Source organism: Mirounga leonina, unplaced genomic scaffold, assembly GCF_011800145.1.
Source record: "Mirounga leonina isolate KUSES-001 unplaced genomic scaffold, KU_Mleo_1.0 Mir_171, whole genome shotgun sequence".
Lineage (NCBI taxonomy): Eukaryota > Metazoa > Chordata > Mammalia > Carnivora > Phocidae > Mirounga > Mirounga leonina.
The window spans coordinates 4,995,705-5,019,183 of record NW_023270436.1 but is presented as its reverse complement, the minus strand read 5'-3'; the positions used below and the strand labels follow the sequence as shown (position 1 = coordinate 5,019,183).

Here is a 23,479-nt window from a genome sequence, read left to right as displayed (position 1 = left end):
CAGGGAATGTTCCGACTCCTCATGCTGTCAGTCAATCTGGGGAAAGTGGGTCCTGTTACTCAAAGTATAACTTAATTGTGTTTTTGTGTGACTGTGGGGTGAACTGTTCTGAGAGGCTCGCCTGTGTATATGCACTTGGGGAAGGATATCAAGGTTCCAGCCCGTGGAGGAAGGAGGCTAGGGGCCCGGCTCCGGCCCTGGGGGGTTGTGGTGGGAGGGGCGGGTGGGTCCTGGAGCTCCGTCTCGCAGATTTCAGCGTGTGTGGTCAGAGCCTGCGGCATTGGGCAGGGGCCACACCTGTCTTACTTACTTTCTGGAACCTGCACCTCTCATAGAGTAGGTGCTTCGTGCAGGTTTGCTGAAAGAGTTCATTTGTGGGGATGCTGTTTTCCTTTGGCATTCATTTCCTTTTTCTTTTCTTTTCTTTTTTTTTTTTTAAACCTCATAGGGGAATAATTAGCCATGAAACCGTATATATTTAAAGTGCCCAACGTGATGATCTGATATACAGACACACTGTGGGATTAACACACCCATTGCCTCACTTTCCCTGTGGTGAGAACGCTGAAGATCTCCTCCCAGCAACTTGCACATGTGAGATCCTGTCTGATGAACTATAGCGCACTGATCTCTTTTCAGTTCCAAGCCCGGAGGCCCATCCAGTGCTCAGTCTATGAAACGATCTAATGAGGCTTTGGGCCAGTGAGTTAGCGGGCTTCCCGGGAAGCGGAGTCACTTGTATTTATTCCTGGTGTAGATCTCATCTGGGTGCGTGTCTTGGTTTGCTGTCGTTCTCCGTAGGTTGTGGACACATCGAAAGGAATCGCAGATGTCCCCGAGTGGTTCAAAGGCAGTCGTCTAAACTACGCGGAAAACCTCCTGCGGCACAAAGAGAATGACCGAGTTGCCCTGTACGCTGCAAGTGAGTCCTCATGGCCCCGGGAGATTTCCCTCTCTCCGCGTCCTGCGCCAGGCTCACGAAGGGCCACGGGGCTGGAGAGGCTCTAAACATCCAGATTGCCGTGTGTGTTTTCAAACACTGTTCTGGCACTTTTTTTATTGTAAAAAGTGCGTAACATTAAATGTACCGTCTGGACCATTTTTAAGCGTACAGTTCGGTAGCGTTAGGTGCCTTTCCGTTGCTGTGCATTAGCTCTGCAGAACGGTTCCATCCTCCTCCTGTGTCGGCATGGTCTCCTCAGAGTCCATCCATGTAGTCGTGTGTGATAGGAATCCTGCCTTTTTGAGGCTGCATGATATTCCCTTGTTCGGATACCCCCCATCGTGTGTGTCTTTTCATCTGTCACGGGGCACCTGGGTCACGTTCACCTCCTGGCTGTTGTGAATAGGCTATGACAAACATGGGTGTGCACATAGCTCCTTGAGGTCCAGCTTTGGATCCTTTTGGATAGATACCCAGAGGTGGATCGTATGGCGAATCTATGTTTAATTTCCCGAGGAACCTCCTCCACACTGTTTTCTGTAACAGCTGCCCTTGGCACCTTTCCGACATCATTAAGACCTCTGTTGACTTTTTCTTATTGCTGGGAAAGGGAGGGGACATTCATGTGATCATGTTTTATGGGAGAAATTGAAACACCAAATATGAAGTAACCAGCTCAGAGTCACCTGGACAGTCAGTGAGGGAACTGCAGGTAGAATCTCTGCCCGTTGACTTCTCCTTTAAAAAAAAAGTTCAAAGAATTTTCTAATTTATGTATTAAGCAGGCTCCGGAAGAGTTGGCATAAAATATTTGAAATAAACGAGGAGTTTTCTTAGTAAGGAGACACTGTGGTTGGCCTCCTAATTAATTAGGTTTTTGGTAAGCCTGAAGTTTTGTAAAAAAGTAACATTGGATTTATATTGTATTGGTTAAGGTTTGAGGTGTTTCACGGTGGATTTTCCAGGTGACTGTGTTTTTCTCCTTTGAGTAATAAAGCTTTACTTACTCATTTTAGACACAGCATGTGCTACTATGTTGTGAGGAAATGGGCATCCGCAGGGGAGACTGAACTTCACTGGACCTTTGGTGTTCATGACTCACGGCTTCCAGTTTTGGGATGGTGACAGAATCTAATGCTGTCGAGCTGTCCACGTGTGTGGGATGGTCTGCTCCCTCTTTTGCAAAGGGAGCCCAGGTAGCTGTGCCCCCTGCCGTCACCTGCCCAATTCTTGTCTCTTGCCACCTGCTCTAGTCCTTGCAACCCTCGTCTACGTGACAAGTTACTATTTGTGGTCAGAAGTGGTATTACAAGTCAGATAATTATGCTTGTCCAGGTAGTGCCTGAAATAGGGGTAGATGAGGTCTGGTAGCTGTGTGACCTTGGGTGAGCCCCTTAACCTCTCTGGGTCTGTTTCTACCTCTGTCTAATGGAGAGGAGGAGCGTACCTATTCAGGAATATTGTAGAGCTTAAATGAGCGAATATGTATACATGTGTATACAACAGTTTCCGCCACAGGGGAAACGTGCATAGCTCTCAGTTGAGATTATACCTCTGAAATCCCTGTGTGGCTTTTAAATCCTGGCTGTCCAGTTCCTGTCGTGGCTTCCTAGAGTGCATCTTGCAGGGATGGAGCCCAGGCTCACGTATATTTTTAAAACCCATGGTTGCTTCTGATGCACATTGTTGGTTAAGAACCACAGAGTCTTGTCTTTATGTAGTGTTTGGGCTGTTCGGTATTATTCTGCTCCCTTCCTTGGTTCTTAGCCTGGATGCAGTTTGGGCTGAGCACGTAAGTAAGTAGCCTTGGGGATGGGGACACTACACGAGTCCTGTGTCTCTCCCTTGCTCTTTAAGGAGGTATTTGCATATCCATCCGTCCATTCATTCACTCATTCTCAGATCTGTCTCAAATGTCTCCTCAGTGCAAAGTGTTGGGAACATGGTGTTGAACAGGACGGCTAACATTGTAGTGGGATGAACGATAAATAAGAAAAAACATACAGATGGTCCCCAACTTAGGACTGTTTGACTTTACGATTTTTTTTTTTTTTAAGATTTTATTTATTCATTTGAGACAGAGATACAGAGAGAGAGAGCATGAGCAGGGAGAGAGGCAGAGGGAGAGGGAGAAGCAGGCTCCTTGCTCAGCCAGGAGCCCGATGTGGGGCTCGATCCCAGGACCCTGGGATCATGACCTGAGCCAAAGACAGACGCTTAACCATCTGAGCCACCCAGGAGCCCCTGCCTTTATGATGGTTTAACGCATTCAGTAGAAACCATACTTGGAATTTTGAATCTGGATCTTGTCGCGGGCTCACGATCTGCAGTCCCATCCTGTCCCGTGATGCTGGGCAGCGGCCGCCGCTCCCCGTCAGCCACACGATCACGAGGGTCACAGACGCCACGTGCATCGTCTGTCACTGTCAGTGCTGTAGTCAGTGAATTAAATGAGACAGTCGACACTTCCTTATAAAACAGGCTTTGTGGTAGGTGATTTTGCCCAGCGGGAGGCTCACGTCGGTGCTCTGAGCACGTTGAAGGTGGGCCGGGCTGAGCTGCGGTGGCCGCTAGGAGAGGTGTGTGAAATGCAGGCACACTTTGAGCTGGAGCCAGTGGGCTAAGCCTTAGCTTTGTAAAATGAATGGAGGAGCACATTTGCCTGGGGTTCCTTACGCCCTTGAAGTCTAATAGGAGTTGGCTTACAGGGTTTCAGTAGTGAGCCGGTGTGTGACGTGGGCATGCCCGCTACGTGACCCTGGTCACAGCAGCTCCCGGCAGGGAACCGGCTGGAGGTGCTCGGCGGCCGCCGCCTCCGGGAGGCATAGAGCGGCGGGAGCTGGGAGAGTGGGCCTCCTTCAAGTGGGATTTCAGCCACGAGAGTCATCCACGCCCTTACACGGTGCATGTCAGTGGTTCTTCGCGTCTTCACAGGGTTGTCAACCACCACCTCTGTCTAGTTCCTGCTGTCTCTGCCACCTCAAAGGGAAACCCCTCTGCAGACCCGGCACCCATCGGTGTCTGTCGTCTCCTTGGGTTTGCCCGTGCTGGACGTTTCCTAGAGATGGAATCCCGTGGGGCGCTTGGTGTCTGGCCTCTTGCTTGGCCTCGTGCTTTCAAGGCCCTTCCACGCTGTGGCAACTGTCAGTGCTTCCTTCCTTTTATGTCCCAGTCACGTTCCGGTGTGTGGATCCAGCACGTTCTCTCTGCCTGCGAGAGGCCCTTCAAGGGCTGTCCCGCCCCAGGCACTGGGGTCCCTTGGTGAGCACCGCTCCGCGCCTTTATGACCTGAGGGGCGGGAATGCTGGGTCTGTCTTTGATCGTTTTTCCTGCTCCCGTCAGATGTCTCTGCACTTTTACCTCAGGCACCGCACCAGGTCCCAGTTTCTTCCTCGGGAAAGTGGGAAAGGTCAAATGTGAATCTTCTGACAAATAAAACGAGACAAACCCGAAAATCGGTAATGCTAGTGGGAAAACAGACCAGTCTTGTGGGTGGCCGTGCGCTCATGCTCTCGCTCTCCCCCTCACATGTATATTGGCTGCACCCAGACCCTCTTTTCCTAAGTCCAGCTGTGTCCTGAGCATGGGTTAGGGAGGGAAGGTGTCATTTTGGGTGTGTGGTGGCTGTTTCACACTTGTCCCTGTGCACCCTCCCTGCCCAGCCCCGCCGTTCCTTCCCTTCAAGTAGGAGAACCCCTTCTTTTAATGAGCTCCCCTTGTATTTGCAGTGGAAATAAGTGCCCTCAAGCGAGGGATCAAATTTAGTTTACAAATAAGGTACCTTCTTCTTCTTTTTTTAATTTGATTTATTTATTTGATAGAGCGGGACCGAGAGAGAGTGCACAAGCAGGGGGAGCGGCAGGTGGAGGGAGAACCGGGGACCCGATGTGGGGCTCGATCCCAGGACCCTGGGATCATGACTTGAGCCGAAGGCAGACAATTAACCGACTGAGCCACCCAGGTGCCCCACAAAGAGGGTACCTTCTTAGCAGGGTCCTAGATCGGCTGGTTATTGGCTTGGGGACTTGAAGGTCACTCACTGTGTTTTGCTTTCTGTGTGTTTTCCTGATTCGTTCCCACTCTCCTAGCTGAGTGCAGGTGCTCGTGGAGTTCTGCTCTGTGCTCGCTCAGGCATTCTCGGCAGACCCCATCCCTCCTCCATATGATCCCCGGTGAGGCCACGAGGTGCCGCCAAAGGAAAGCGTTCACTGGTGCCTTCATGCTCCAGCGAGCAGAGCAGAAGCAGTATGCGTTAGCCCATCAGTGTGGGAGTTCCAAGAACAGCTGCCTGCATAGCACATTCTGTCTTTGACCAGTGGTTTCAGGTTGCTGGGTATTTTTACAGGATAGGAAATCACGTGGGGAGTGGAAATATGGGAGACGTAATTACGAGGCTACTCAGTAAGGAGAGAAAAGAACCAGGGGTAGGCATACATAACTTTAAGGAAATGGGAAAAACCAGATTTACACCAAAGAGAAATCAGGATGTTTGGAGAAGTGATGCTTCATGTTACAGAATCGAACAGCAGTTAGTAGTCAGGAATAAAATATTTGCATCAAAGACAACAGTCAGAGGAGTAATGTCTTTCCAGTAGAAAGTACGTTCAATAATTTTCCCACACCCATGCAACATTGAGTCTTGGTCGTATTCATTTTCTTTCTTTCTTTTTTTTTTTTTTAAGATTTTATTTATTTTGGAGAGAGAGTATGCAAGCAGGGGGAGGGGGAAAGGGAGAGGGAGAGGCTTAAAATAGTAAACTCTTAGTGTCTCACAGTTTCTGCGGGTTGCATGTTCAGAAATGGCTTAGCTGGGCGGTTCTGGCTTGGGAGCCCCTCATGAAGTTGCAATGAGGATGTTGGCAGGGGCTGCATCATTTGAAGGATTGACCGAGGTGGGCAGTTCCACATCCAAAATGGTACACTCCCATGGAATCCTCAGTTTCTCACCACGTGGCAGCTAGATCCCCCAGAGTGAGCTAGGTGGAAGCTGCCGTGTCTTCTATGACCAAGCATCAGAAGTCACCTGTCTCCAGTGTCATGTTGGTTACCTGGCTTGGGCCCCATCAGTGTGTGCAGACCCACCTGAGAACATGAGCACCAAAGACGGGGTTCGCTGGGGTCGTTGTGGAGGCCAGCTGGCACACCGTCCTGTTCCCTTATTGCCATCTGGTAGGTGGAAATTCGTGTCTCGCTCTTGCCACGTATGTTTCTTCCGATAGGGGGGCTGATCGTTCTAATGTCTTGGGCTGATTTCCACATACACGCCCTTCCCTGGGAAGTTGAGTAAACCCAGGTCTGGGTGATGTTTCTGGGCATCCGTTTCCAACCTGCGTTTAAACCGTGTGAGTTTTCCTCCTTGTCTGTGACTGAGAACCTTTCTTTTAGGGTTGTCTCTACCGCCGGTCCCTTTTCTCTTCCCAGGGGAAGGCAAAGAGGAAATTGTGAAGGTGACGTTTGAAGAGCTGCGGCAGCAAGTAGCTTTGTTTGCAGCCGCGATGAGGAAAATGGGCGTGAAACAAGGAGACCGGGTGGTCGGTAAGTGTTTTTGGTTCTGGTTGTGGCTTGCGGGGAGACTGAGGCAGAGTGACCGGCTTGGAAGGTCGAGGCCACTTTTGGACAAGATGGCAGATTACATGCAGCCTCGAAGGACTTCAGCGATCCGCGCTCGGTGGAGGCTAGATGCACAAGGAAGGTCATGGCGCAGGGAGAGGGCAGGGGAGTCCGGGCAGTAGGGACAGCCTGTCAAAGGCCCCGAGGCTCATGGGCGCGGGGCACCTGCAGGGGTGACAGGAGCGTGGTGGGCTGGGTGTGCCTTGCAGGCGGTGGGGTTGGCAGGGTTGACTGTCCTTCCGGAAGGAACCAGGGTTGGAATCCTCAGACCTGAAAGGGAGGCCTGGCTCCTTCTCCCTCCCCGAGTCCCCGCCTTCCTTTGTTCTCTCCTAATCGGGTGGTGAGTCATGATTTCCCACCTAGAGCAATTCAGGTTCTTTTTTACAGTTTTCTTCTCACTTTGACTATTGGAGAAGGTTTAAAGGCCTGTATGTGGACCTGGTCTCCACCACAAGGCACTGTAGTGAATTGAGATGTGGGTGGGTGTGTCCCCAGGGGCAAGCAGCGGGAGATAAGAAGACTTAACGTCCCTGCCCCTGCAGGCCGGGCGGGGTGCAGGCCGGTGGTGGTCGGGGTGCTAGCCCGCCTCCCCCGCCCCCATGGTGGTAGGACCAGGGCCACGGCGCAGGGGTGGCAGCGTGAGAAGCCGCTGCTGGGCCTCTCCCCGGGGAGCTCACAGCAAGTGGGCCTTCAGCGTGTGTTTGCAAGGAGGGTGGCCTTATCATGTGTAAACCGAGGGAAGGGCTGTACCCGTGTCTTGCTGATGGCAGCTGGGCCCCGAGTCCCTGCTCGCATGTTAGTTGACTAGCACCAGGTAGTAGGCGTGCACCAAGTTGCCTCCTGTCTTAGCCCTCGATGGGGCCTTCCCCTGGTTGCTCGCTGCAGGGAGGTTCCAGCGAGCCCACGGAAAACCCACCACCACTCTCTCCCCGCGTCCTGCTTTTGTTCTTTTCTTGTCCTTAGAGACCAACTGAAATCTTGGGATTATTTGTGTGCATGCTTGCGTCTGTCTGTCTGTCCTCCCATACTAGAGGACCAGGCTTGGTCTTCTGTTCACTGCCGTGTCTCCGTCCCCAGGGAGGCGGGCGCACGGTGGGTGTATGATGAACACGGAGTGAGCGAATGTGGGTGCGGGGCCTGTGGTCACAGCAGGCATTGCGTGGTCAAAGCCTCAATATCTGGGGTTCTTCTTCCAATTTAATCTACCCTTTCGAGGTCTAGAAAAGGATTTCAGAAGGTCCTTTTTCCAATTTTCACTTAAAAAAAGATCTCTCTTTGAAGCAAACGTTTTCTGAGAGAAGGAGAAATGGAGAACCGGGTGTGTCGGGGAACATGGCCGAGAGGCCTCCGGGGACACCCGACTCTGCAGAGTCAGGCTGGTACCCGGTGACCCGCCCCCTCGTGAGTGTCGCAGCGTGGACACTAACTTGACCTGTCCATAGTTCCAGGCCCCGGGGGCTGTGTTTCCCTAAGAGGGCGTGAGGGAGTGACTCCCTGGGAGAGGCTTGAGGGGCTCCTGAGACTGAGTTGGGGCTGCTCGTGAGGGGTTCTCTTGTCTGTGATGTGCTCATCTCTTGGCCCTCTGTCAGTCTCCACCAAGTCTGGCTGTGCAGCCTCCCGGGAGTGGGCCCTGTCCTGCCCTGGGGACATCACAGTTTACACAGCAAGCTCAGCAGGCCCCCGTGGGCCTGCCTGTGGCAGATGCTGGACGCAGCCCTGCCCTCGGGGATGCTCCTGGCCCAGCAGGGAGATACAGCGAAGCCAAGGGAACGGGAGTCCTGACTGCTATGGTCACGTAGGCCCCTGAGAACAGAGGGGAGGGAAGCAAGGGGGGAGCCGTGCTCAGGGCCCTGGGTGCCGTGACTGCGGGGCTTCTGTGGTCACTGGGGGGTCGTGATGGGGGGGCACTGGGCCATGGCCCCCCCGCTCCCTGATGACTTGTGCCTGCTCCTTTCCTCTGGAACATTTAGGATGATCTGTTTAATAGACCACAGTCTCTCTGGCCACAAAGATTCTCTGCCTCTGTTGTCATAAAAGCCCAGCCTCCTGCCAGATGGAGGGTCTACACTTCTTCTCCTCCCCTTACAGTCTCGTGACTGTCCTGCTTTCCCCTATTGCCTCTCCTTCCTTCACCATCTATCCACCTGTCTGTCTGTCTTTCCTTCTATCCATCCATCCACCCAGCTGCCAGCCAGCCAGCTCTCTAATATGAAGGCCTTGATATGCAGGGCATGGTAAAAGGCACTTGGTAAAGCAAAGAACAAGACAGGCAAAGTCCCTGCCCTCATGTGAGAACCAGATATAAAATTGCCAGTTATGACTATTAGATGTAGATGATTATTAAGGTTAATTTGGTGAGGGAGAAATAGAGTGTGCTTTGTGGGGACCAGCCAGGGAACCCGAGTTTATCGGGTGACCTTGGAGAAGGCGTCTCTGAGAAAGTCTCATTTGCATTAAGAGCTGAGTGATGTTTGCAGAGTCAGGAAGGCCGGTATGCATGAAAGAGTGGTTAGGCAGAGCAGACAGCCTGTGCAAAGGCCCCGGGGCAGAAGGAGCTTAGAACAACTGGAGAACTGAAAGAAGGTTGTCACTGAGCTCAGAGTGGGAGGTGGAGTGGAGGGAGAGGAGGCTGGGCCGGATCCTGCAAGGGCTGTGGGGATCACTCTGGTTAGGTTGGGTTGGAGGGGGTTACATGGATAGGCTGGCGGTAAGTGGTGGGGCCTTGTGAGTGCGAGATGTCCAGGCCCTGGGGTGAGGTGGGGCTGGCCATGCTCCTCGGACCGGCCAGAGGCAGCCCTTTTCCCCACTCCTGCCCTGGCTCTCAGAAGTACCTTTTGGAGGTCCACCGCGTCCAACATACCCTGAACCCAGGCCTTTCTCCCGGTGCCCAATTACAGGTTATTTACCCAACGGTGTGCACGCCGTGGAGGCCATGCTGGCTGCCGCGAGCATCGGCGCCATCTGGAGCTCCACATCCCCAGACTTCGGTGTGAATGTGAGTTGGGGTCCCCACCGAGTGCCCTGGGGGTGCGGCCACTGCGGCAGAAACCTTCCCGTGTGATTTCCGCAGGGGAGGGCTCTGTCCACCTGACGTCTTGGGTAGGGGCGCGGGTGGCCATGCCGCAGGACTGGCGGGGCTGGAAGGCGACAATGTCACCGTGGCCTCCCATCTCATGGCCGGTGACATTGGAATGATGGGAGAGAAGGAGCCAGAAGGGGCGGAGTCTTGTTTTTCAATCTAAAAACGAATGAGTCTTCCTTCTTTCTTATATTACTAACGTCCCGTCTGTGTGTACGGACTGCGTTAGCGTGTGTTCTGTGTGACAGATGGCTCTTGGAGATCTAGCTGGAGGAGCCTGGTCATGTGTCCGTGGATCCGTGACCATGGAAGATTTTCTGTAGACAGTCGTCTGGGTTTGCTCACCGAGGTTCCCCCGAGGCCTCCCTACCATTTTTGATCTCTTACTTTGGATCTGTGTTCTCTGTGGGGTAGGAGGGTGGGCCTCCTTCTCTCTGTGAACCCCGTAGGGACCCAGGACCTGGGGTGCATCCAGCCCCTGGGGTGACCCAGGCAGAGGCAGGCAGCTCATGCTCAACCCCACCGTGGAGGATGAAGCATCAGCAGAACAGGACTTACCCGGGGCCCCAGGGACCTTTCCTGGTTGCAGAGCCTTGGGGACGGGGGGCTCTCAGGAGCCACGAGGACAGACCCCAGTTAGAGGAGCTGGAGGGCATCCATGACCATCATCCACTCTTTCTGGCATCGGACTGCTCCGCTCTCGTCACGGCCTCTGCTCCGGGCACTGGACCACGTAGCTCAGTGGCTGAAGGTTGGCCTGGACTTGCCGACGATGCGCCCCTGGGCCAGCTGTTTATCCTCACATGCGAAACAGGGGCCGTGGGGAGAGAGAGGGTCGTGAAACGGGCGTAGGAGGCTCAGGCCCGGGATTGGCACACCTCGGCTGCAGGTTCGGCCACTGGCAATGTTGGAGCTCAGCACTCCATGGTCGGTGTGTGTCTTGGCTACAGGGTGGGTTTCTGGGTATGAGCTTGAAGCTCACGTCTGCCTTGGGGCTTGCTGTTCTGGTGAAGGCGGTCCAGGTACGTCACATTTCCCCCACGGCGTGTGAAGGAGGAACAGACGCGCTTCTCTGGCCCAGGGGCCTGGAGAAGTAAGTGAGCGGCTGAGGCTGGGGTGAGGACCTAGCTCTGCTGAGTGCAGGGAGGGGTGGCCACCCCAGACCTCACCGCTTGGCGTGGTTTTCCTCCTGGGGCTTACCAGTGCCTGAGCCTGCTCGCCCCGTTGAGGACCACCCTAGGTCAGCAAGGACTGACCTGAGACCAGAACTCTCCGTGTGGCCTCTCCAGTGCCCCAGGCCGTCCGCGAGCCTGTGTGAGCTGCTTGGGGCCAGCGGCATCCTCATGGGAGGGTCCCTGAAGGCCGGGGCCAGTCCCTGGGCACTGTTCCCTTGGATCCGGCCCTTGAGCTGGGTTGCTCAAGCAGGGCTGGGAAGGCAGTGCGGCGTGGTGGTTCCTGCCCGGGTTCGGGTCTGGCTTTGCTGCTTTTGGCCGAGTCCTCAGTACACACTGGGGAGCTGGTGAGGACTGCAGAATTATTGCTAGTGTGGGGTCGGGGGCAGCACCGGACGCCCCCACCCAGGTCGGTACGTGTTAGCTGTTATCCAGGAGCTGGGTGTTGTTGAGTGACATCGGGGATTTTGAGCCCATTGGGAAGATGTCAGGAGAGCTGTGTGTGGCCCAGGGGGGCAGGCGCGGCCTTCTGGGGCTGGAGCGAAGCCCCTGCCTGAAGACCTCCCTGAGAGCAGAGCTCCTGATGGTCCCGGTGGCACATCGTACCTCCGGGTGCGGGGCGGGGTGTGGGGGGCGCGGGACACAGGCAAGCGTCCAGCCACTTCCCGGCTGTTCTCTCCCGGATCATCATCCTCTCCAGGCTGCTCTGCTGGTGCCCGTGGGCGCTGGATGGCAGCCTGGCTTCGCTCTCTCTGCAGCCTTCAGCACGCCCTGGTCTGGGGAAGGCCAGAGTCTCGGGGGAGAGCGCTCCCTGCGGTCAGAAAACGACAGGCCAGCCGCCTTCCCACTCAGGTGCTTCCCTCCGCCCGGAGTTCGGGAAGCTTTCCAGAAAGCTGTCATCTGCATCCTGCCTCCGGTGGGCGCAGCTGGGCGTGTGTGCGATCCGGGCTGCCGTGCGCCCCGCCTTCCACCTCTTCCGCTTGTCCTCATTCTCAGCTTGGAGCCCGACACAGTTGGGCGTGGGGGTGTCGCCAGGCGGGGAGAGTGCTGTTTTCTGGGTCCCCAACCTTCCAGCCTCCCCCAGACCTCCAGGTCCTGCGTTTTTTTTTTGGCATTTTGGTTTTTTTCTTTGTTTCACTGTTTTCATTTGAGTCCGGTGGCTCCTCCACAGATGTGCGGGGGGTCCAGCCCCTGACATCCACGCATCCGAGCGCCGCGCCTGCACCCTCACGGCGTTTCCAGGTCTCCGTGCGCACAGAACGGGGCAGCTGTCCCCGCCCGGCTGGCCGGATGCACCAGCCCGGGTGTGCTGTGTCTCTGCCCGATAAAGGCCGCTGCGGCGTGGGCGGCTCTCCTGGACCTGCTCGGAGCTTCACCTGTGCTTCCCCAGCCAGGTGGGCGTCCACCTGGGGCCTCCGAGTCCGTCCACAGCCCGGCCCAGACCTCTGATTCGGAAGCACTGTGGTCTTTGCCGTGTGCGGGCTGTGCCGCCCGAGCCCCAGGCCCCTGGCGGGCCGGGTCCTTTCATCCGAAGTTTGTTGCCACCTGGCGTGGGGAGAGCAGGAGAGGCGCTCGGTGTCACCACGACATCTCTGCTCCCTTCCAGGGCTCCCCCAGGCCCGCTCTGTGCAGCCCCTCCCGGATCCCGAGCCTTGCCCCTGGCGCCCTCTGCCTGCAGACAGCCTCGTTCCCTGGGTTGCTCCGGCCTGAGCTTCCCTCTTCCTCCTCCTGCTTCTGTCTGCCTGGGATCCAGCCCTGTTCTCTGCGGCTGCCCTTTGGTTTCCTGGCCCACGGGCGGGTCTTCCCTAGTGGAGGCGGCCCCACGGTTAAGAGCCCCGGGCTGCAGGCCCAGCTGTGTCACTGGCTAGTTGGGAAGGCTGGGCGACTGACTGGAGCTGGTGCTGCCTCCTCGAGGGGGTCGAGCCGCCCCGGGGGTGTGCAGGCCAAATGTGTGAGTGCCCGTAGCAAGTCGGAGTGGTGCCTGGCACACAGCACTCCGTACGTGGTAAGGGATTTTTAATGGCAAAAAGTTTCTTCCCAGATAAATCAGCAACTCTCAGCCCTTCTTAGAATCCTGAGCTTTAAGAAGACTATCTATTTTGCTATAAAAAGCAAAGTTTGTACATCACCACAGTGCCTTTTATCCACCTAATGGTTTTCCTGGTGAGCCTCAGGAATTTTCTGTGTAGCTCTTCCCCTTGCGTGCACGGACGAGTTGCCCAGGTCTTTACACCTCTCCCTCTGGTTCCCACCTCCCTGCGGTGTTGAAGACTGGGATTTTCTTGGGAAATCATGGCTTCACTGCTTGTGCTCTTGGAGTAACCCGGGTGTTGGTCGTGAACTGCTGGCCTTGGACCGATGCACAAGGGAACGGAAGGGCCGTTCTGGGTGGTGTTTTCCCAGGCACTGTGTTTGTGGATGAAGAGGGCTCTACCCTGGTCTGAACTTGGGGGAGACCTGGCTTTTCCCTGTCACCCCTGGGAGAACACTCAAGCTGTGGGGAGCGTGTCGTGAGGCTACACCTGTCAGTTCCAGAAACAAGGGGTTACCTGCATGGGAGGCATGCCTTCTTGCAGAGAGAGAGGTGTGCTTGGCAGGATGGCGGGTTCCACGTGTGGTATAAACAGACACGTGGCTGTGGTGAGCCTGCCTTTTGTATTTATTTATTTATGAAAAAGATTTATTTATTTATTTTAGAGAGAAAGCGTGTATGGGTGTGAGCCGGAGGAGGTGCAGAGAGAGAGAGAGAGAGAGAGAATCCCAAGCAGACTCCTGGCTGAGCGTGGAGCCTGACATGGGGGTTGATCGATCCCATGACCCGTAAGATCATGACCTGAGCTGAAATCACAAGTCGGATGCTCAACCACCTGAGCCACGCAGGCGCCCTGAGTTTGCCTTTTAAATGGAGCTTATTTGTTAGTATACACGTTGATAGGGTTGTGCATTTCATTGGCAAAAAGTACCATTTGGAGGACTCACGTACCTCTTTAATTGAGAATTAGAAGAGAACCAGAATGTGGAAGTGCTTTGCAGTGCGAGTTGCCGTTTTGGAAGGTGAGTCCTGTACGCTAGGGGACCCGTGTTCGAGGCTCTTTCTGCAAAGTGGGGGATCTTTCTGGAAGTGCCGCTACTCGCCCCACGATTTCCCTGTCTTACAAACTTGCGCTTTGCTATTTCAGTGTATGTGCATATGTTCTTTTGGTATTTCTTTATGTTGAGGCTTTCCTTGAAGTGACGGTCACGTCTCGGGCGCAAGTTGTGGTTCGCTGGGCTTTCTTCGTTGGCCGCGGCTGACGGGGACACAGGGATGAGGCCATGCCCCAGTTCGAGCTGCTCCTCTCCCTGCTGAAGGTGTTTGCCTTTTGTGTGACTGATGGCGAGCACCCTTTCCTTCCACTTGCAGGGTGTTCTGGACCGCTTTTCTCAAATCCAGCCGAAGCTCATCTTCTCCGTGGAGGCCGTCCTGTATAATGGCAAAGAGTATAGCCACATGGACAAGCTGCAGCAGGTGGTGAAAGGTGTGTGGCTGTCCCGGGTCTGAGCCAGCAGGGCAGGGCGCGGTGCGCAGGAGCCCCCAGCGCCCCGTGTGCCCATCCCTTGGTTGCATTACCCTTTGTAAGAAATTGCACGACTAAATGTCTTGGCCTGCAAACCTGTGCTCCTCCGCTCCCTTCAGGACTTCCAGACTTGAAAAAGGTGGTGCTGATTCCTTACATTGCCTCGAAAGAGAAGATAGACATTTCCAAGATTCCAAATAGGTAAGCCAGCCACACGCTGATCGCTGGTTCTGGGCAGAACCCACAGGAAGTCCCAGTGGGTGGTCGACTCTGTGGATCCTCTCACTGGGGGCCGTAGCATCTTAGAGGTGCGGGAGGTTTTGGTTAAAAACCACAGTTTGTAGATGGGCACCCGAGGCCCCAGAGTGCATCCCTCGAGACCACACAGCCACTTAGCGGTGGAATGGAGAGAGCCCCAGGAGTGCTCTGTCTCTCTGCCTTTGAAGCATCAGGTCAAGCCCAGCTCCCTGATGAAGTGGAAATTACCACGTGCACGTGCGTGCGTGTGTGTGCACGTATGTGCGCATGTAAACACACATGTATATATATTTCCCTTGTAGAACCTTTTCTTTGTCCTTATTGCTCATTGTATCTTCCTCTGTTTTTCTGACATCAAGTACCAAATAGTATTGTGAGCAGTTTGTTTTCGAATAGGAATTGCGGAAGTGGGTTATGGTTTGGTCACAGCTGAGTTTGTCTCCAAATTCTTGGAGTTCTGCTCTTTTCTCCTTCCTTGAAACCATTGTGGGGGAGGGTTCCAAGGTCAGGTGTGTTTGCTCCCTTTCGCTCTGTGGGGAGGACAGGAAGGAGTTTGCAGGGGTCCCTTCACTGGGGCGGACAACTGACACGTGGCTTGGTGTTTTGTGTAGGTTGCTTCTAGGGGTGCTGAGGAGTTTCAGTTGTGTGGGAGGGATGAGATGCACTTGCCGGGAGGGTGAGCCATGGCCACTGGGCCAGGCAGACACAGCTGGGCTCCTTGGGGCATGGGCTCCGATTCCAGAGGCCACAGGGTGCTGTCAGCACAGGAATTCTTCCCTGGGGGCTGTGGTCTCAAGCCAGGCTGTGCAGGTTCAGATGTCAGCTCTGTGACCCCGTGTGAGGGATTCACCTGTGTGTGCTTGGGGTTCCCTGTCTGTAAAATGGGGATGATCACAGCGCTTTCTTCCAGGTGGGCTATGAGCATTCTGTAAGTGAATGCTGGGCCAAGTGCACTTAGTGTAGCCCCCAGCAGTCCCGTCTGCCATGATGAGTGGGGGACAGCCGCAGGCTGCGGTGGGCTCTGTCCCACAGAGCATCTGGGTCAGGATATGCAGGCCTGGCGCTTGGGTCGTCCCTGAGACTGTGGGAGCCCTGCCAACCTTGATGAATGACAGCCAGATGACGAGCCCTGGTCCCAGTTCCCACTGCGCACACAGCTCCCCTGCCTTTCTCTTGGGGGCCGTAACGCACGGAGGCCGGGAGGAAGACCAGACGGGCTCGCTGGCCCCACAGTGGCCCGGCTTTTATCCTTCTGAATGTGCTCATCAGCAATTTATATGAACCGAGAGCATCCTGTGGAATCACGTTAGCCACTTCATTTAGCTTGATACAATGCAAAAAGCTGCCGCCATCCCAGTCTGGGAATTAGACCTCCTCTGCGCTTCGTCTTTGATTGCTGGATGCTATAGATAAACTAAGAACAAGAACGCGCCCAGGCTTGGAGACCTGGGGTGGGGGGTGGGGGTGCACCCTTTGGGATTTTCATTTTTAGAAGAGCAATGAAAGTAATTGCTATTTACTGTGATTTATAGACCGTTTGGAAGAAAAGGTTTTTCTCTGTGTGAAGTATCTGATTAGATTGGGCAGTTTGTGTAAATGGGAATCGAAGGGGAGGTGGAGGTGGAATGGGGCTTCCATTGGCTGGAAAGTTCCACAGTGAATGACTTTCCTGACCCTCTGGAGCAGAAGGCTTTGTTTGTTTACTGCTCAGAGTTGAATTGTTCTGGATGCATGCCCTTTTTAAACCTCTGCGCCTCCCCCATGAGACATCCTCGTCCTTAAGGATGCTTTCCCATGCAAGATAGCGCAGTTCTTCCCTTTTGTGTGTATGCACTTGTGTTTCAGAGTAATTATCCTCTCCCAAGATGGCTTTGTGGCTTCAGCTGCCCTATTTCTGCTCAGAAAACAAATCTGTTCGTGTTCCTCCTTTGCTGGTTTTTGGCCACATGCACTGACGCTTTATGTCAGCTTTGGGGGCAGATTTCTTAGGTGGTAGTCAGTGGCAGGACTTAATTTTGTTTCTGGACAGAAATTTGTACCTAGCTGTTGTCTTCCTCGTGGTAGCATGTGATGCATTTGCCTAGAAGTGTCTCTGTCATAGAAGCTAGTCTTCAGATCTCGGCCCCACCTTCTCGCTCCGACCTTCCTTGGAGAAGCTCAGGAATCTGGTACCTCCCTTCCCTCCCTGCTCCTCACAGGGTGCAGCACTGCGTTCACAACCTCCTACCCCTGAGTTGCGTACAAACGGGATGTGTTAGTTGTAAGTGATCCTTCTGCACGGTGCTTGTTAAAGCATTCCAGAGATTCTCAGAAGAGACAGCCCTTGGCCCTGTCAGCATGCTAATAAAGCAACTCAGAATCTTCAGTCATTCAGTTCTTTTCCCTTCAATTAGCGTGAATTTGAATTCATAAATATTTGACTTTCCTGCTCCCTCACGGAAAGCTTCCAAACAAGGTTAGTGTTCCCTGGAAATCCTACAAGGTAGCAGTAGAAGGCAGCGAGAGGCCACGTCTAGCCCAGGAAGCCTCGGCAGATGCAGCCCAGCATTCTGGAATGTTCACTGTCTGTCTCTGTGTTTTGCCCCCAGCGTGTTTCTGGATGACTTTCTTGCAACCAGGAAAGGCGAGCAGGCCCCACAGCTGGAGTTCGAGCAGCTGTCCTTCAGCCATCCCCTCTTCATCATGTTTTCGTCAGGCACGACCGGGGCGCCCAAGTGCATGGTGCATTCCGCTGGGGTACGTCTCTTCAGCCTCTGTCTGCTCCCGTGGGGACTCCCAGCTGGTGAAAACAGCCATCTGAGTCTGCCCCCCAAACCCCCGCCCCAGCCAGACCGCACCCCCTCCCCAGAGACTCCATCATGTAGCCCCTCTTCGGGGGGGGGTAGCGTGGAGGCCTGAGACAGCGCGGGCACTCGGAGCTGCTGTTCCAGGAGCTGCGTCACCACTGCGATGGGTGCAGGGGCCCCGAAGTGCCTCCCAGGCAGGGCATGCCCTGGGTGAGCCCCCGACTCCCACAGTGCGGCCCGGACCCTGTAGGTGCTTGTGAAGGCGGTGGGTGGGCCCCGCCGGCATTGCACAAAGAAGAGAGGAGAGCCGGGAGAACAGCAACCGTGAGCACATGGAGGGTTTGGAGAGGTGCTGGTGTTGTGATGCGTCGTGTTAGAAGGGCGTGCGCGGAGGTGCTCGGACGGAGCTGCCTGGGGGCCGTGGCCGAACCCCGGGAAAGCTCACCAGGCTGCAGTCGTGGGCTCGCGCTGCCGTCGCCGAGCACCACGGGCTGGTGGCTTCACCGAGAGCCATGTGCTCTCACGGCTCCCGGGCTGGGATGGGGGTCGGGGGTTCCGCTGGGGCCTCTCTCCTTGGCTTGCAGACGGCTGCCTTCTCCCTGTACCCTCACGCAGTCTTCCCTCAGCGCGCATCCCTGGGCTCCCGCGTTTTGCCCAAATTCCCTCTTCTTGTGAGGACATCAGTCAGATTGGATTAGGACCCGCCCTCGTGGGCTCTCTGACCTCATCACCTCTTTAAACGTAGCCACATTCTGAGGCCCTGGGCCTCGGCCTCAGCATACGACTTCGGGGACCCCCAGTTCGGCCCACGCACTCCTCGTTTCCCTGTATCTCATTACAAGTCCCGCTTCACTGGGGCACCTGAAACGATGCTTCGCTACTAAGCGTGAGGTCTTACCCGTGTCGATTAGTGGCGCTAACCTTTTATGCTTGAAGCGCCTGCGAGCCTGTGGGAAAGCTGCGGGACAGCCCGGTGGGCTTCGGCAGCCTTGGCGCTCTCAGCATCCGTTCCCGAGCTTTCCGAGAAGCCTCTTCTGCGCGGCCTCCGTCCCCGTGTGGACACACGCGCACACACACACACACATTCTTTTGCTTCTCGCTGACCCCCCGAGAGTGGGTTGCAGGGTGCGGCCCTTCATCCTGAATACTTGAGCGCGCGTCTCCCGGGAACAAGCACGCTCCCTCACAGACCCCTCGTACGGTCGTCGAGTTCGGGAAGATGGGCGTCAACGTGATACCGTGACATGGCATGTGGCCCCCGTCCGGGTGCTTCCGCTCCCCCCACGACCTCCCACGCAGCAGCCTGCTTCCCCCCCGCCCCGCCCGGGGTCCGTGCTCCAGAACAGCTCCTCGGCCTGCCCCCCTCGGACGACAGTGGCATTTGGGGAGTGTGGCTGCCGGTCTTGCAGAATGGCTCCCTGACGCGTTGGATGCGTCCTGCTGCTTAGATCCGGGTGACACCTTCTGGAAGCAATAACGGGTTTTTCTCCGTATGTCTGGTCAGGAGGCAGCCGACGCCCTTTGCTTCGTACTTGTCATCTAACCAGGTCAATCTTCAGAGATACCATTCCTGGGTGCACTTGGTAGTTTTCTACGACCGTGACCCCTCCTGGCCTCCTCATGTCATCCTGGCCTTGATGGGAAAGCTGCCTTCTGACTCGGGCACAGTCCCCGCCTGGCACTCCGACGTCTCCTGGGCCGGTCCCCTTGCTCCGTGGCCCCCGTGCCCGAGGCGCTCCTTCCGGGTGCCCTGGGCTTCTTGCCTGGCCGGCTCTGCAGCTCTCTCCAGACCCGCTTTCCCACTTCTCCCTCAGTTGGCTTAGCCTGGAGGGAGGAGAAAAACCCACAGGCTCTTGGTCAAACCTTGTCTGCCTTCTCTCCTCCCCCTGCTCAGAAGAAGGGGGTTGTCCGAGAGGAGAAAGCTCCTGTTCCCAAACGGCTTTCTAGCTATTGCTTCATAAGATGGTAGCATTTGAAAATCAAATATGGAATTTCTCTTATTCTAGTTCATTTAGCTTTTACAGATGTTTCCTATGCCTAGAAGCAGTCTGAATCCCTCCCATAAAAAGGGGACATTTACATTTGAATCATTTTAAAGCCTTATACAGCTTTTCACAGAGCGTTTCCATCAGAATGGGGAAAGGACTTAGTGGGGCTCCATTATTACCTGGATTTGGATTCGCGGAAGGTCTGATTGCAGGTTATATACACCAGGAGTCTGTGGGCGACTTCTCAGGAAGCCACAGGGCAGGAGGGAGGGGACGCTTTATTTCTGCAAGTAACACTGGCCAAACCGAGTTGCCTTTTTGTAGGAGTGAGTTGACCTTGTTCAAACCATCCTGTTTTATTAAATCACGTCAGGTGCGTTGAGAGTGTAAGACGTCATTTGCTATGGTTGCTGGAATCACATTTTCCCTGGAGAGGGGAGCTCTAGTCTGCCTGGTCACAGGCCCATTAACAAGCTATAGAGAGGAGCGTTTTTAGAAACCTTGTAGACAGGGGTGGGGTATGTGTGGCAAAACAACAGACATTTTAGGAAAAAACTGAAATGTCTAACTGCACTTTTATTTTTAGTGCTTCTTGCATAGTGAATGTCACTTTTTTAGGCGAGGAACATAAAAATGTATTAGATATAATGTGGCTTGCTCATAAAATCATCATGCCTGGTATATTTAGAGTATGGACAAGTCAGGAAAAATCATACTTATTCTGTCTTCCCTGGGCTCTTGCATCTCCAGAGAAGTGACTAAGCATCTTGTCTGTTCTGTTCAAGAGTTCCCTCAACAGGAACCTTGGCCACAGCGAGGGATCGGAGGGCCGTCCCCCTGCTTTACTGGGGGTGCTGTTCCTGGTTTGCAGGCTTGTGTTTTCCGAGTTGACAAGAGAGCTCAGAAAGCAGCTTCCCTCTTCTTTCTATGAAATTAAATTCCTCTTTTGCTTGAGATGCACAAAGTCATGTTGCTCATACTTCCTTCCCCTCAGACTCAGCCATAAATACTTAAAAATTAAGAGCAAAACTACTGCTGTGAATTAAGGTTCATTCAGAGAGATTCTTGGGAGAGAAGCAAAGCCAGGCTTGTTTTTGTGCCGCCTCCGAGGAGGGGGAGGAGGCACCAGCGAACAGATGTAGGGTTATGAATAGGCCCGGCTCAAAGCAGACCGCGCTGATGAAGAAACAGGTCTAAACTAAATGACGCTTTTAAGTAAGAACACGGGAGGGGGATTTGCCGTGGGCTCCTGTTGTTAGGGAGCCCCTGGCCCTGGCAGTGGATTTGGCATGTGAACGTTTCATGCTCGCTGAAAGAGTTCCTGAAGCGATTGTTGGCCCCAAGCGGGTTCCCCCACCCCCGCCCGGTTCCGAGGGAGAGTGCTGGGTCGTGCAACTTTGCACCGAAGCTTGCGACCCCCTCGGTGGGGGGCTGTTCCCGACCCCCATGATGCACGCTCCATAAAGCCACCAGAGACCTGGCGTCTGCAGGTGGTCTTGGGGACCCTCAGAAAGGTCCTTGTCTTTCTGTGCTGGGGTCTGCCCGGCCCCCGAGCGGCTGTGCTGGGGTCTGCCCGGCCCCCGAGCGGCTCTGGTCCCTCCTGCTGCTCGTGGGTCTGGCGATGGCCTTTGTTCTGGACGTGCTCTGGAGTAGGAGACTTTGTTGGGTAGGGTTGTTTCCACTGAGCTTTGAAAGGATCCTCTCTGCCTGCGGGCTTGTTTTTATTTCTCCTGGGTATGAAGAGGATCGGTTGTAAAGGCTGCTTGTGATACATGGGTCCTCGCTTCAGACCCGATAGTCCCGAAACAACGGGGGCCCGTTGCCACCAGCCAGGTGCTCCCATCTGTGGAGCAGACTGAAGTATGGTGGCTGGCCTCTGCAGGGGCCCCCGAAGGGCAGTGCCCCATGTAGCCTCGGGATCATGTATGAGATCCACGCACAGATGGGAGCACCGAGGCCGAGGGACGCTAAGTGGCTGGCGCAGGGCCCCTTGCTCTGCCCTCCGCATGGTGCTCGGAGGTGGGGTGCTCCCCCTCTGCCCTGTGAGCCGCAGACAGACAGGACAAGTTCGGCAGGAGGGGTGTGGGCGGTGGGGTATTACAGAGCTGAAAATAAAACACGAGGGAGCTCTTGGGGCACGGATAAAGAGCTCCAAGGTACGTTACATGGAAAGAGCAAAGTGCAGGGCAATGTGTGCAGATAAAAAAGTCAGTGTAAATGAATACACGTTGATGGGCCAGGAGTATACCTGGAAACACGCAGGACGTGATGCTCGGCTGCTGGAGAAGGGGGCGGGGGGGGCTTGTCGTGCTGTCCGCTCTGGAGCATCGGGCCATGCGCGGACACTTGCCGTTAAATGTTGAGGTCAAGAGAGAGTAGACGGTGCGTGGGGGCTGGGGTCTGAGTGGGTGTTTGGGCTGAAGGCACGGTGTCGTGTGCGAGGCTCGAAGTGCGCTGCGGAGGCGTGGCGGCTGCGTCCGCCGAGTGCTTCCGGGTCCGCGTGCTGTCGTGCTGTGCTCCCGTCCCTCTGCCCCTGGCCGTGCCTTTGCCTCCCCACGCCTCTGTGCCTGGGGCTGGGGTCCCACGGTGCTCCTGACCTGAGGCAGCTGGGCTCGCAGCTGCTCGGTGACTCTCGGGTCAGGTCGCAGGGTGCCGCGGGAGTCCCGCTCATCCAAGCGAGCGCGCTCAGAAGTCTGCTTCCTCCGGGAAAGGGAAGGCAGGCCGGCTTCTCCCCCGGGCTTTGCGTCTGGGCCATGCGTGCTCACACTGCTGTCCCGCCTCTCCCCAGGGCACCCTCATCCAGCACCTGAAGGAGCACGTTCTTCACGGCAACATGGGCAGCGGAGACGTCCTGCTGTACTACACCACGGTAGGCGGGCTCCGAGGGCGCCAGGAACCAGGAACCGGGCTGTGTATCGGGGCGGGTGCCCTCCGGTCCGCTGCGCCCCTCCCGTCACTGGCTTTGGTCCCTTCAGGGCCAGTGTGATTGGTCACGGGTTTTGTGACGGGGCATTCTCTTGCGTGAGCCGGGTGGGCCCACCGGGAGCACACGGGTCCTGGTACGAAGGCGGCGGGAGGGCCAGCGTCAGAGAGGAGACGGGGCGAGGGAAGCAGAGTTCAGAGTGAGGTGGGCGGGCGTGGCTTCTTGAAGCTGGAGAAGGCAAGGGAAGAGATTCCTCCCGAGAGCTTCCCGAAGGCGCACAGTCCTGCTGACACCTTCACTTTGGACTTCTGGCCTCCAGAACTCTCACATAATGCATTTGTGGTGTTTTAGGCCACTCAGTTTGTGGCAGTTTGTTGGGGTGGAAGTAGGAAAGGTATACAGGTGGTTCTCCCAAGTACTGTGACAGCAGGGGGTCCAGGTGTGGAGGCGGGTTGGGCCTGAGACTGTGCTGGGGACCGGAGCTGCTCCCCATTGCAGGACCAGCCCCGGAGGCCCCGTGTCCCTGCCGTGGGCGTGGGCCTGTGGCTCCGGCTGCCCCCACGCCAAGCCCATGCGTGCGCTGGCTGGTGCTGCCCTCACAGGAGGAGTTGTGGTGGTTGTGTTTTTAAAGACTTAGTTTATTTCTTTTAGAGAGAGAGCGCACGCAAGAGCATGTGAACAGGGGCAGGGTCAGAGGGAGAGGGACAGAGCCCGATGTGGGGCTCGATCCTGCAACCCTGAGATCAGGACCTGAGCTGAAATCAAGAGTCGGGTACTAAACCAGCTGAGCCACCCGGGGCCCCACTCACAGAAGGAGTTCTGTTCTGGCCCGAATCCTTGCCGGTGCACCCGGTGGCCGAGCCCGGGTACCCAGCTGGTCTGCCTGGCCACCTCGCTTCTCACTGGGCTGTTTCACTAGAATCCTGGAAAGGCTGCTGCATTCGCTGAGCAAGGACGGGGGCCCAGGGAAGGCAGATAGCACAGTGGCATACAATGTCCTCCGGGTCAGACGCCACGGGGACGTGGGACGGATGGGACCCTGCCTCCAGCACATTCTCCTGGCTTAGTGTGGGATATGCATCATTAGACCAGAGCCTGCTTCAAGCAGTTGGAGACACTCCTGTCCTTGTTGAACTCTGTAAGATGAACACTTAGGACGAGTT

General features: G+C 55.5%; 1 protein-coding gene across 2 annotated transcripts in view; it reads left to right on the top strand.

Annotated features, from left to right (window-relative positions):
- AACS (acetoacetyl-CoA synthetase) overlaps positions 1-23,479 on the top strand; it is a 52,613-nt gene that overhangs the window by 7,435 nt on the left and 21,699 nt on the right. For both annotated transcript variants that reach the window (XM_035016821.1, XM_035016820.1), the window contains exons 3-9: positions 802-922; positions 6,365-6,478; positions 9,451-9,548; positions 14,208-14,322; positions 14,481-14,562; positions 17,208-17,355; positions 22,182-22,262. In XM_035016821.1, the coding sequence (XP_034872712.1) occupies positions 802-922; positions 6,365-6,478; positions 9,451-9,548; positions 14,208-14,322; positions 14,481-14,562; positions 17,208-17,355; positions 22,182-22,262 (759 nt within the window). The remainder of the gene's footprint in view (positions 1-801; positions 923-6,364; positions 6,479-9,450; positions 9,549-14,207; positions 14,323-14,480; positions 14,563-17,207; positions 17,356-22,181; positions 22,263-23,479) is intronic.